At 50.8% G+C, this 13,148-nt stretch overlaps 1 protein-coding gene across 1 annotated transcript; it reads right to left on the minus strand.

Moving 5' to 3' along the window:
- Positions 1 to 3,066: 3,066 nt before the first annotated feature.
- On the minus strand, positions 3,067 to 10,813 carry LOC125715271 (uncharacterized). Its single transcript, XM_048986601.1, has one exon. It carries the CDS (start codon positions 9,348 to 9,350, stop codon positions 4,497 to 4,499), a length of 4,854 nt encoding a protein of 1,617 aa, XP_048842558.1. The 5' UTR covers positions 9,351 to 10,813; the 3' UTR covers positions 3,067 to 4,496.
- Between the last annotated feature and the right edge of the window lie 2,335 nt (positions 10,814 to 13,148).

Raw genomic sequence — 13,148 nt, forward strand, 5'->3', positions numbered from 1 at the left:
CAGCCTCACGTAAACGCAGCCCTATATCCGTACCGTAATCCTGCGAAAGGAGAGGAGGAAAAAAATCGGGGCCTCAGCTACCGTAATAAGGCTGCGATAAGCTCACTTAAAGATTCATTTCACATCTTCCTGTAGTGGCTTCGCGGCTTGTTTGTTGTCATTTCTGTGAGGTAGGAAAGGAATACGACAAATAATCTAAGTCTCAGTAAGACAAAAGTATTACCTGTGTACAAAGTACTAAATGGTCTCGGGCCTAAATGCATTTATGATTTGCTTGGACATTATAAAGCATCCAGATCCTAGTTCGTCTTGGAAAGATTTACTCAGTGTTCCCAGAATCAAGACCAAGCAATGTTACATTTCTCTGCTTCCTGTCTGTGGAACAAGCTTCTTGAAAACCTGATGTCTGCTAAATTTGTTGGACTTTTAAATCAGGGCTTAAAACATTAATTAGCTTGTTGCAGCTTTTCAATAAATTAAATCAGTGTAGTCATACACTGTCACTACAATATAGCTACTTTTAATTTAATTATTTGTTTGTTTTGCTTTTATTATTATTATTATTATTATTATTATTATTATTATTATTATGCGTTTTAAATGTTATTTTAATGTCTTTTATTTAAATGTATTCTCTTGCCTTTGTAAAGCACTTTGAATTGCCTTGTGTCTGAATTGTGCTGTATAAGTAAACTTGCCTTGCAAATTGTAAAATGTATTTGTAAACAATCCAATCCAGACAACACAATGGAAGACATATCAGGATTGAAAATGGGACAAATTGTTGGTGTGTCTTGCTAGCACATCTGTAACCAGGACAGTAAGTCTTTTTAGTGAGTCCAGAACCACTGTATCCAGGGAAATGTTGGTATCACCACAAAGGACAGACCACATGCAACAGGAGCAACTGTGGACACATGAGGAAGGTACCCGAACAGGATGCCTGGGTACTAACCTGTATTGTATCCAAAAAACAAAACTAGCATGGTCAAACTCACTGCAGAATTAAATGTGTAACGTAACTCTACGGTTAATCAGGAGACCCAGAGGGTCAATATTCATGGTCAAGCTGCTATAGCCAAACCTTTGGTCACAATGCCAAATGTAGGTGCCAACGGCAAAAATCTTGGGCTGTGGACAATGCGAAATATTCAATGAGACCACCTTCATTGTCTTTCCCACATTGGGAGAGTTACGGTTTGGAGAAACCGTGCCCTGAGGCTGACCACCCAGGCGGTTGTGAACCCCTGAATGCGGCACGGAGGTAGATCAGTGATGGTTTGGGCTGCAATATCATGGCATTCCTTAGGCCCGCTACTTGTTCTAGATGGGTATGTCACTGTCAAGGTCCATGTTCACCCAATGATTTAAAACATTGTACCCTGAACATGGTGCCATGTATCAGGATGATAATGCACCAATAAACACAGCAAGACTGGTGACAGAATGGTTTTATGAACATCCATGTTGAATATTATTGAGCCACTTTGGGGTGTTTTAGAGGTGCGAGTCAGTAAATGTTTTCCTCCACCAGCATTGCATAGTGACCTGGCTACTGTTCTGCTAGAGGAACGACCCATAATCCCTCTGGACGCTGTGCAGGACGTGTATCTGTCATTCCCAAGACTGACTGATGCTGCATTGGCCGCTAAAGGAAGCCCAACACCATACTAATAAATTACTGTGGCCTAAAACCAGGGGTATGAGTTTAATTATCCAACCCTTGTACATCTTATTCTCAGATTAAGGCATTTAAGGCTTTTACCTTGCAACCCTGATCAGAGTGGTTGGAAGATGGATGGACTTTGGTTTTTCTATGATACGCTTTTTTGTTGGGGGCCCTTTAAAAAAGGTGCGTGGCACAGTGGCTGACATAGTTGCCACACACTGCTGAAACCAGGGTTCGAGGCTCTACGTGTGTGGAGTTTGCATGTTCTCTCCTTGTCATCGTGGGGTTCACTCTGGGTTCCCTGGCTTTCCTTCCACAACCTGAAAACATACAAAGGTTAATTGGAATTGCCAATAGGTCTGAATGGTGTGTGTGGATTAGGTTTATATTACATTGTGGGGACCAAATGTCCCCCACAATGCAATAAAAACCTGTTTTTGACATTGTGGAGACCATTTTTCAGGTCCCCACAAAGATCTGTGAATGCAATCAAAAAAGCAGAAAATGCCAAAAGTCTTGTATTTGGTTGGGTGATCAGTGTTGACACACAACGATGGAATGTGTCCTCTGCATTTAACCTTTATGTGACATAGCAGGGAGCAGCTAATTTAGTGCCTAGGGAGCAGTACCTTGTTCACAGTATTTCACCAATCCGGGATTCAAACCACCAATCTTTCAATTACAAGTGCACTTCCCTAACCATTAGCCCACCACTCACCTGCTTATGGTTGCTTATGGTGAAGGTTAGGGGTGGGTAGGGGTTAAGGTGACAATTAGTGTTTTTCCAATAGAAATGAATGGAGAGTCCCCACAAAGATATAATTACAAACCTTTGTGTGTGTGTGTGTGTGTGTGTGTGTGTTTGTGTGCCCTTGTGCTTTGTGAAGGGTTGGTGCCCCCCATGGTTATTCCCTGCCTTGTGCCTGTGGCTTCCAAGATGGGATCTGGACCCCTGCAACCCTGAGTAGACTAAGCATTATACAAAATTGATTAACATATAGTTCCACTGATAATCCTTGTAATTTACTAGTGGCTAACTAGCAAACAAATATTTTGATGCAATAATTAATGGTGAAAATACACAATCCTGTAATTTGCTTTATTTTTTATCTGCACGTCCCCAGACATGGACATCTCCTCTATAGCATGTCCCTGCTCCAGTTGGTTAGAGTCCGAGCCAAACCGTCAGGCCGAAGTTCGAGCTGATTTAGCCAGTAGATCAGCCCGTCTGTAACACTGAGGTATTCCTCTTCAGACATTCGAGGCGTCTTCCTTTGGAGTCCGGTCATTGAAGTCTGCCATGACTGTGTTTCTGTTATGTTGCGGGGTTTCCAGTAGGGTTATTGTGGTGGCCCAGGGTGTCGGACCCCCACTGCTTAATGACTATTTTTGTACTGAGTCTTTAATTCTTCCCCTTAACCCTTTCACACAGCACAATGCTACCCACACACCCTTTAGGATCTCCTGGGGCAATGACACAATGGGGCAAACAACTGGGTAAACTGGCACAGATTTATTTGGGGCTCGGTTACAGATACTCCAAACTCCCAGGCAACAACCACCTCCCCCCCCCCACCAACAGGTAAATCACACTACCACTACAAGCGTTATTTCTCCTTCCCCAATACTACTCCAAAACAACCCCACCGCACTCACACCTCCCCCAATATCCACTACAACTAATCACACAGTGGCACAGCACACGGCACCCTTATATACAGCACACTTATGCAGCGGGGAGAGGAGGTCAGTTAACATAGGAGAGGACAAAACCGAAGGGTGACCTGCAAAGGTCCCCCCTACATAAACCTAACCCCCAAACAAAAATGTAATAATAATAACAATAATATTATTAATAATAATAATAATAATAATAATAATAATAATAAGAAACAAAAATGAAAAAAAAGAAACTAAAGACTCAGTCCTGGGCCGGCGCACTTCCCTCGTCCGGCCCACAAAAACAACAAAAAATAAAAAAATAAACAAAGCAAAACTTAACTATCCCTTTTTCAGCAATGCCGCTACCCTCCGGCCGCGTCCACCTCCTCCCGGAGCTCTCTCGGTCCCGTGGGAGATAACCGAAACTCTTCCCTCTGTCCTTCTCTTAGCCTGGTAGCTCGTACGCCGCTCACCGCCTCAATCCGTTGGCAGCGATATGCACCAACCCGGTGCCTCCCAAGCCAGCCGACCCACGGCGGCGAGCTTAGACCTGTGGGGGAAACAAAGCCCAAAACAACCCCGGAACCACACCGTCCCGGCTATAACCCGAACGGATACGTCCTACACCCCACCGGTTAGGAACCTTCCCTTACTTCCGGGTTCTAAGCACAGTATCCCAGGCCACTCCCCCCACCGTCATCTGCGTCGCCTTCCCACTGCTCTTACCTCCCCAGACGCTATGGCTGCGCGCTCGCTATCCCTCTATCGATACCGCGGACCCGTGACTTGTAGCCTGGTACCTCAGCTCACTCACGTCCGCGGTCCTCTTGGGGAAAGCCCGCATCGCCCCACCGACGCCTCCTTAAAACAACCGCCGCGATTACCTTCCGTCCCCGGACCGCGCTCCCGTCCACTCTGATGTAGCCATCTTTAAACCCGATCAAGTCCCCGCCTCCGCCAACCAATCTAACAAGTCCCGCCCCTCAATTACCAATGAGGGACGGCGCAACCTCCCCAAGCTTTCGTGGCACTGCTGAAAGGAGAAAGAAAACAAAAGAGAATAGGAAAAAACCAAACCATAAACAACCCATAAATTATAAATCCCCCTTCCCCTCCCAGGGGACACCACACTCCCCCCCACCAAATGGGGGCTCGCCCCGAGCACCTACTCCCTATACCGGGCTGGCCTTATCCCAAAGTTGGCTCGCTGGGATCGACGCACGGGCTCCACAACCTCCGGAACTGGCTCAACCTCCACAACCGGCTCCCCATCCTCCGCCGGTAGCCGCCTTTCTACTACCTGTTCAGCCGTCCCAGCCCATGGCTCTTCCCAATCACCAGGCCAACCCCTGGGACGAGACGGTCCTGGTCGAGGACAGACCCCAGCCCTCCGTAGCTCACCCCCCATCTCCGGTGTCACCGATATCCATCCTGGGGGGCATGGCCGCAGGTGCCGTCGATGGAGAGTCCGGAGAGGGCCCTCTCTTCCGTCCGGCCGCAGCTGGAACACTGGGCTCTCCAGATCCCGTTGTCGCACCACCACCCAAGGGTTAGTTTGCCAATATGGGCTCACCTTGCCTCCAGCTCGTCGACGGAAGTTCCTCACCAGAACACGATCCCCTGGGGCCAGCAACCATCTACGTTTCCCTACATTGTGATAGCGCCGATCCCCTTGCCGCCGGCGCTCTGTTCCCCTTTCCACTTCCTTGCAGGCTGCCCACATTCGTCTCCGATGCCCACGGACCCACTCCGACCCGGCCTCTCCTCCGGCCAGATCACAGGTCCCCCATCGCTGATCTATAGGTAACCGAGGTTGCCGCCCAAACAAAACCCAAAATGGGGACAAACCCGTACTGCTATGCGGGGTGCAATTATAGGCCTGCACCAGCTCCGGTAGATGTACCGCCCAACGACCCTGCTCTTGCACCGAGAGCGTGTTCAACAGACGTAGCAGCGTTTGGTTCCACCGCTCACAAGCCCCATTGCCCTGCGGGTGGTAAGGAGTAGTTCTCACTTTCCGGCACCCATACACTTCACACAGTTCTTTCACCAACTGTGACTCGAAGGCAGGCCCCTGGTCAGACAGCAGCCGCTCGGGGCAGCCATAACGCTGGATCACCTCCCCCCAGATCACTCTGGCCGCCGTCGCGGCTGTCTGATCCCTGGTCGGTACTGCAAAAGCGAACCTGGAAAACAGATCAATGGCGACCAGCACATATGGGTAAGTATCTCCGGGGCGCCCCATGGACAGGTAATCCACCGCCAACACCTCCCAGGGGTAGCTGGTATTAATCCCCCCTAGGGGCAGGGGCTCTCCCTTCCCCCGGCTCCCAATCAGGCACTCCTGGCAGCCACGCTGCCTCTGCTCCACATCCCTTCGCATGCCAGGCCAGTAGAACCTCTCTTGCAGGGCCAGGACCATCCGTCGCCCTCGGGCATGCCCCAATGCCCGATGATACTCCAACCACACTTGTTGGCGCTGTTTCTCCGGAACCACCACAGCCCAGCTCTCTTCACCTCCCACTGGGGATCTACGCCGCAACACCCCTTGATCCACTCTCAGTAGCTCCCAATCTTCCAACAGGCACCGGCCCATCCCTCCAACAGTTCGGCCAGCCATCACAGTTGGACGTTCCCCGGATAACACCCACTGCCGAATCTGGGCCACTGCCGAATCTTCACTCTGCCGCTCCGCCCAATCCTCTATGGATCCAATCTGTGCCACCACCGCCATACCTGATCGTCGCGACAGGGCATCCGCATTCTGGTGCTCCCGGCCAGGTTTATGCCTTAACTCATAGTCAAATGATGCCAGCTGACCCGCCCACCTTTGCTCCACAGCCCCCAATTTGGCAGTCTTCAAATGCAAGAGGGGGCGATGATCGGTGAATACTTCAAACCTAGCTCCCCACAAGTAGTCCTTAAACTTCTCTACTACTGCCCACTTTAAGGCCAATAGCTCCAGTTTAAAGGCACTGTAGTTCTGATCATTGCGCTCCGCCTCATGGAGGCTCCGGCTGGCATAAGCAATCACCCTTTCCTGCCCCCCTTGCACCTGGGTCAAAACAGCCCCCAACCCCCGAAGACTAGCATCAGTATACAGGCGAAATGGCAAGGTATAGTCAGCATAAGCAAGTACCGGGGCTTCAAGTAAGGCCTCCTTCAGAGCCTGGAATGCTTCCTCACACTCCTTGGTCCATTCGATCTTCTGTCTTGACGAGGAGCCAGCACCTTTCAGCAGCCCATGGAGCGCAGCTGCTTTTTTAGCAAACCCCGGTACAAACCGCCGGTAGTACCCCACAAACCCCAGGAAAGACCGCACTTCCCGTACTGTTCCTGGGCGAGGCCACCCCCGTACTGCCTCCGTCTTCTCGGGGTCCGTGGTCACCCCCTCACGGCTGACTATATGACCCAGGTAGCGGACGGCCCGTTGGAACAGCCGACACTTCTCTGGCTGAAGCTTAAGACCGTGAGCCTCCAGCCGTGCAAACACCTTCTCCAAATGTTCCAGATGCCCCCCAAAATCGGGAGAATAAACAATCACATCGTCCAGATAAATCAGCAAGTAGTCATAAACCTGCTCACCCAGACACCGCTGCATCAGTCGCTGGAAGGTTGCTGGTGCATTGCACAGACCAAAGGGCATCCGTTCGAACTGGTAGAGGCCCATAGGTGTGGTAAAGGCAGTCTTTTCTTTATCGTTGGGGTGCACCTCCACCTGCCAGTATCCACTTGCCAGGTCCAGGGTGGAGTACCAGGCTGCCCCTTTCAACCCTGTCAATGACTCCTCGATCCGCGGGAGAGGGTAAGCATCCTTATGGGTCACAGCATTCAGTTTTCGGTAGTCTACACAAAACCTCCAGGAGCCATCCTTCTTACGGACTAACACTATCGGGGCAGCCCAGGGACTAGCACTCTCTGTAATGACTCCCCCCTCAAGCATGGATTTCAACAACTCCCGCAATTCTGGATACAGACTGGGGGGAACAGGCCGGTAACGTTCCCTCGAGGGAGCCGCCACCCCCGTGGGGATGCAATGGTATACCACATCTGTACAACCATGGTCCTCCTCGTCCCGGGCAAACACCCTCTGCCACCGCTCCAACAGTTCCTGCAGCTGCCGACCCTCCTCACGGGTCAACCCCGTGCTGTCAGCCACCAGGGCGTGCAGTTGCTCAGGCAAAGCCCCGGCCACTGGCCGCACCTCCACGTCAACCACCCCCCCCTGTGGCTGGCGCAACACCAACTCCTTCTGAGGCTGCACACACCCAGCTGTGATCTTCTCCACTCGGGCCAGTGGACGTCGAGGAGGGAGTTCCACAGGATACTGATGGAGATTACAAATACGAAGTGGCACTCTCCCCTCACATACTCGTGCCACAGCTCGAGCCACACACCACTCCTGCTGGCCCCCTCGATAGTCTTCCACCAGGACCTGGTCCCCATCTCGCAAATGCCCCCGGGGCACGTCTGCCCAGATCAGCTTCTCCGTGGCGGGACTCAACACCCATGGCTTCTCGGTCCGCAATCTGGCAAGCTGTTCCACCACCGGTCCCCTCACCGCTGCTTCCAATCGCCGACATACAGTGAAAGCCTGATCCCAGGCTCGCCGGTCACTCTGTGGGAGGGCAGAACGAAACAAAGACACCTGGGCTCCCCCCCGTGTCTGCAATACCTCCCAACAATGCCTGATTACGTTCATCCCCAAAATCCCATATGGGGCCGGGAGGTGCTGGTCCTCCACGATCACCACCCCTCGCTGAGGAATCTCCACCCCAGCCACCGTGAAGTCCAGCACCACATAGCCCACATACGGGAGGGACAACCCATTCACTGCTTTAAGGGCTAGCCATGGGACTTCAGCCGCCCCCTTGACCTCAATACCCTTCACACACTGATTAAATATACTACGACTAAACAAAGTGACCTGCGAGCCAGTATCCAGAATACAGGGTACCAGCCTTCCAGCTGCCAGCACTTCCAGAACCGGGCTCTCCCCCACCAGCGCCTCCCGCAACCCAACAGGCGTCGTGGACATGCTGGCTTCCGGCTGCACCCCTCGACTATTCACCACCGTCGTTTCTCCCCGAGGGCAACTCCTTACCATATGTCCCGCCTCTCCACAGCGCAGACAAATGGGACGCCCCTGTTCATCCCAACGAGGTCCCCCCGAACTTGCATAAGTGCGGCCACGCCGACGAGAAGGGGGAACTACCAATGTGGTCCCAGGAGCACTCGCCTGCCCCTCTCGAACCTGACTCCATCCTTCCAAAACTTGCTTCAGCTCCCGTACTTGGTCACTCATCTCCCTCAAAAGGTCCTCCCTCAGGGATGACCGTAACGTTTCCAAATCAAGTGAAGGGGCAGTGGCGGGCTCTGTGGCTGCAGTAGGTAGGGGCAGAAACGTCCTCCGGGCATCCACACCTTCCATTACGGTGCCGGGCCCCTCCTCCTTCTCCATTTCTTTCACCTCCCGACATGCCTCCATAAATGTCAACCGGCTGGCTCGTCGAATAAGTCGCTGTAATTCCCTCTTAGTCGACCCCGCTAGGAGGCCAGTCACCAGTTGACTTCGAAGGGTAGCGTCGTCATCATCCTCATCCCGGACTGGTTCCTTCTTCCGCCATCTATAATGACACTCCCGGAGACGGAGGATGAACGAACCCACCCCTTCCCCAGACTGTTGTTGACAGGTAAAAAACTCAACCCTCAACTGGGCCAGCCCGGCACCCTCCCCATAAAGTCTATCCAATGCCTCCAATATCTTCTCAGCAGTATCCCGCTGATTTTCCCTCAATAATTCCACTTCTCGCCTCGCTTCCCCTTCCAAAGCACTAAGAACAAAATCCACCTGTTGGACTGCAGAGAGTGACTGCGCCCGGAGACCCACCCCGACTACCCGCCTCCATTCTTGATACGTCCCCTTAGCGGACCCATCGAAGCGGGTCATCCAAGCCCCCCCCAAAAACCATGGCCACCCCCCTGACAACTCCTGTACCCTAGGTGCTGTCCCATCCATGTCGTGCTCGAGGAGATCCTGCCGACTACGCCAAATTCAAGCAGTGTGGTGGCCCAGGGTGTCGGACCCCCACTGCTTAATGACTATTTTTGTACTGAGTCTTTAATTCTTCCCCTTAACCCTTTCACACAGCACAATGCTACCCACACACCCTTTAGGATCTCCTGGGGCAATGACACAATGGGGCAAACAACTGGGTAAACTGGCACAGATTTATTTGGGGCTCGGTTACAGATACTCCAAACTCCCAGGCAACAACCACCTCCCCCCCCCCACCAACAGGTAAATCACACTACCACTACAAGCGTTATTTCTCCTTCCCCAATACTACTCCAAAACAACCCCACCGCACTCACACCTCCCCCAATATCCACTACAACTAATCACACAGTGGCACAGCACACGGCACCCTTATATACAGCACACTTATGCAGCGGGGAGAGGAGGTCAGTTAACATAGGAGAGGACAAAACCGAAGGGTGACCTGCAAAGGTCCCCCCTACATAAACCTAACCCCCAAACAAAAATGTAATAATAATAACAATAATATTATTAATAATAATAATAATAATAATAATAATAATAATAAGAAACAAAAATGAAAAAAAAGAAACTAAAGACTCAGTCCTGGGCCGGCGCACTTCCCTCGTCCGGCCCACAAAAACAACAAAAAATAAAAAAATAAACAAAGCAAAACTTAACTATCCCTTTTTCAGCAATGCCGCTACCCTCCGGCCGCGTCCACCTCCTCCCGGAGCTCTCTCGGTCCCGTGGGAGATAACCGAAACTCTTCCCTCTGTCCTTCTCTTAGCCTGGTAGCTCGTACGCCGCTCACCGCCTCAATCCGTTGGCAGCGATATGCACCAACCCGGTGCCTCCCAAGCCAGCCGACCCACGGCGGCGAGCTTAGACCTGTGGGGGAAACAAAGCCCAAAACAACCCCGGAACCACACCGTCCCGGCTATAACCCGAACGGATACGTCCTACACCCCACCGGTTAGGAACCTTCCCTTACTTCCGGGTTCTAAGCACAGTATCCCAGGCCACTCCCCCCACCGTCATCTGCGTCGCCTTCCCACTGCTCTTACCTCCCCAGACGCTATGGCTGCGCGCTCGCTATCCCTCTATCGATACCGCGGACCCGTGACTTGTAGCCTGGTACCTCAGCTCACTCACGTCCGCGGTCCTCTTGGGGAAAGCCCGCATCGCCCCACCGACGCCTCCTTAAAACAACCGCCGCGATTACCTTCCGTCCCCGGACCGCGCTCCCGTCCACTCTGATGTAGCCATCTTTAAACCCGATCAAGTCCCCGCCTCCGCCAACCAATCTAACAAGTCCCGCCCCTCAATTACCAATGAGGGACGGCGCAACCTCCCCAAGCTTTCGTGGCACTGCTGAAAGGAGAAAGAAAACAAAAGAGAATAGGAAAAAACCAAACCATAAACAACCCATAAATTATAAATCCCCCTTCCCCTCCCAGGGGACACCACATTATCACGTATTGTGGAAGGAGATAACCTCTGTCACCTAGAACACGAATCACACCAAAATGTTAGTCATTTAAATACTTTTACAATAGTAAGTTAACGCAGTAATTAGTCACCAAGGAGATGACTCTGGACTCCGGCAGGGTGCCCTCCTGTAGCAGTGTTCCAACGCTGCTCTTTTGGAAAATGATAGTCTTGGCGATTGATGAATGCGTAATCATTCATGAATGGCAGCTTCAGGCGCACCTGGGTACAATTGCCCCGATTACATTAGGAAACCCAGCAATCTCATAGAATATCTTTCTTAGTTTGCTGAGCATCATTGTAGGGAAACTGGATGTACCGGCGAGAAAGTCTCCAGTACTACTGGCATCGTTATACTAGCTGTGGGCCGTGATATGCTGCAGCTATCCCCAATGTCCTGCTGAAAGGGCCGGGTAGTCAGAAACCCCAATGTGAAGAGCACCTGCACTGGCACAGGTACGGCATTCGAGCGTCAGCTCTCTCTCCTTAAGTGAGTGACGTATTTCTAGAAGGAGATGCCTGGCCTGCCTTTGTGATCCCAGTCCTGCCTGGTGTCCTTTTCCCGCGGACCCTTCATTCTCCTGTGTCTGTGTTAGATGGCATCAAAATAGATTCTTTTCATGCCCCCCAAACTATGGAACTCTCTTCCACAATCTGTCTGTAACTGCTCTTATTTCTCTTCCTTCAAATCTGAACTAAACACATTTCTCTTCCACGAACATTTGAAAAGTCCTTTACGGTAAAGGAGGAAGTCCATTACTGCATTACTGATTACTTTCTTTTTTTTCTTGTAAAGCGACCTTGGGGTTGTTAAAGGCGCTATATAAATATAACTTTATTACTATAATGACAGACATTATTAATTAAAAAGTCTGTCATTCTTCACACTTATGCAATAATACCTTCACACTGTTAAATGATCCATTCACATTGATAAAAATCGAGTAACTGCCTGAATTTGCTGCTCTAATATTCTTATAAGTTTATGATTTCTATATTCCCCAATTAACAAGGCTTTATGAGTGATTTGTTCACAAACACAGAACATAGTTTAATTAAATTTTGCTCAGCTAATTTTACAGTAATCCTCAGCTCTGCTCTACTAATCATGATAATGTGGGATAATCTAAATGCACTGCACAGCACAAGGCAAGAAATAAGGAGATGCACTGAAAACACGATACAGTGTCCAAACCGGTGCCCCTCCAGTGGATTAAATGGGATGCAGTGCTGTGTTGGGTCTCCATACATGTGTGAGAATGAGTGAAGTTATCCTAATATCTCTGATGGGTGCCCTTCCAGAGAAGAAAGTGGGATACGGTGCCCCACTATGAGATGCAAGAAAAGTAGGTGAAGTAACGTACCCTCTAGGTGTTCCTATTTATAAGAAAATTTGATATCTAGGTTGCCTCTGTAGTCGACAAAACATTAGCTGAATGATTTTAATTGGGGATGAAGACTACTTCACAATAGCGTAGCCTTGCACTGCTTGGGAGGAGGTCTACAAGAAATGTTACACTTGGTATATGCATAGGGGGCACAAATAAGTTGAGACATGTCATACTGAGGGTGGCATGATGGTGCAGTGGTTAGTACTGTTGCCTCACACCTCTGGGACCCGGGTTCGAGTTTCCGCCTGGGTCACATGTGTGTGGAGTTTGCATGTTCTCCCCATGTCGTTGTGGGGTTTCCTCCGGGTACTCCGGTTTCCCCCCACAGTCCAAAAACATGCTGAGGCTAATTGGACTTGCTAAAATGGCCTATGTGAGTGAATGGTGTGTGAGCGTGCCCTGCGTTGGGCTGGCCCCCCATTCTGGGTTGTTCCCTGCCTCGTGCCCATTGCTTCCAGGATAGGCTCCAGCCCCCCCGCGACCCAGTAGGAGAAGTGGTTTGGAAAATGGATGGATGGATGTCATACTGTACATGGTCAATTTTGCAGTCGGCCCCCTGCCGTGATGGACCTGGGGGCAGATGCCCCAACACCCAGCCCAGTAATTTGTTGTGAATTTTATGTGATGATTTGTTATGAAAAGGGGCACTTGGTGAAATATGTGGGTGGGGTCAGGGGGTGGTGGTGGTGGTGGTGGTGGGGGGGGGAGCATCTTCCACTGTAAATTTTGCATTGAGCCCCCTGTTGTGATGGAACCAGGCATGGATGCTTATACCCCTGTGCCATTATGCTGTGTGTAAGAAGTAAAAATAATTACAGTTAATTACGCTATTGTTCCCTTCCACAGAATGAGCGACATTGCAATGCTGCCGTGTGGACCATAATTACACAGCTCT

The sequence above is a fragment of the Brienomyrus brachyistius genome, chromosome 19, assembly GCF_023856365.1.
Source record: "Brienomyrus brachyistius isolate T26 chromosome 19, BBRACH_0.4, whole genome shotgun sequence".
NCBI lineage: Eukaryota > Metazoa > Chordata > Actinopteri > Osteoglossiformes > Mormyridae > Brienomyrus > Brienomyrus brachyistius.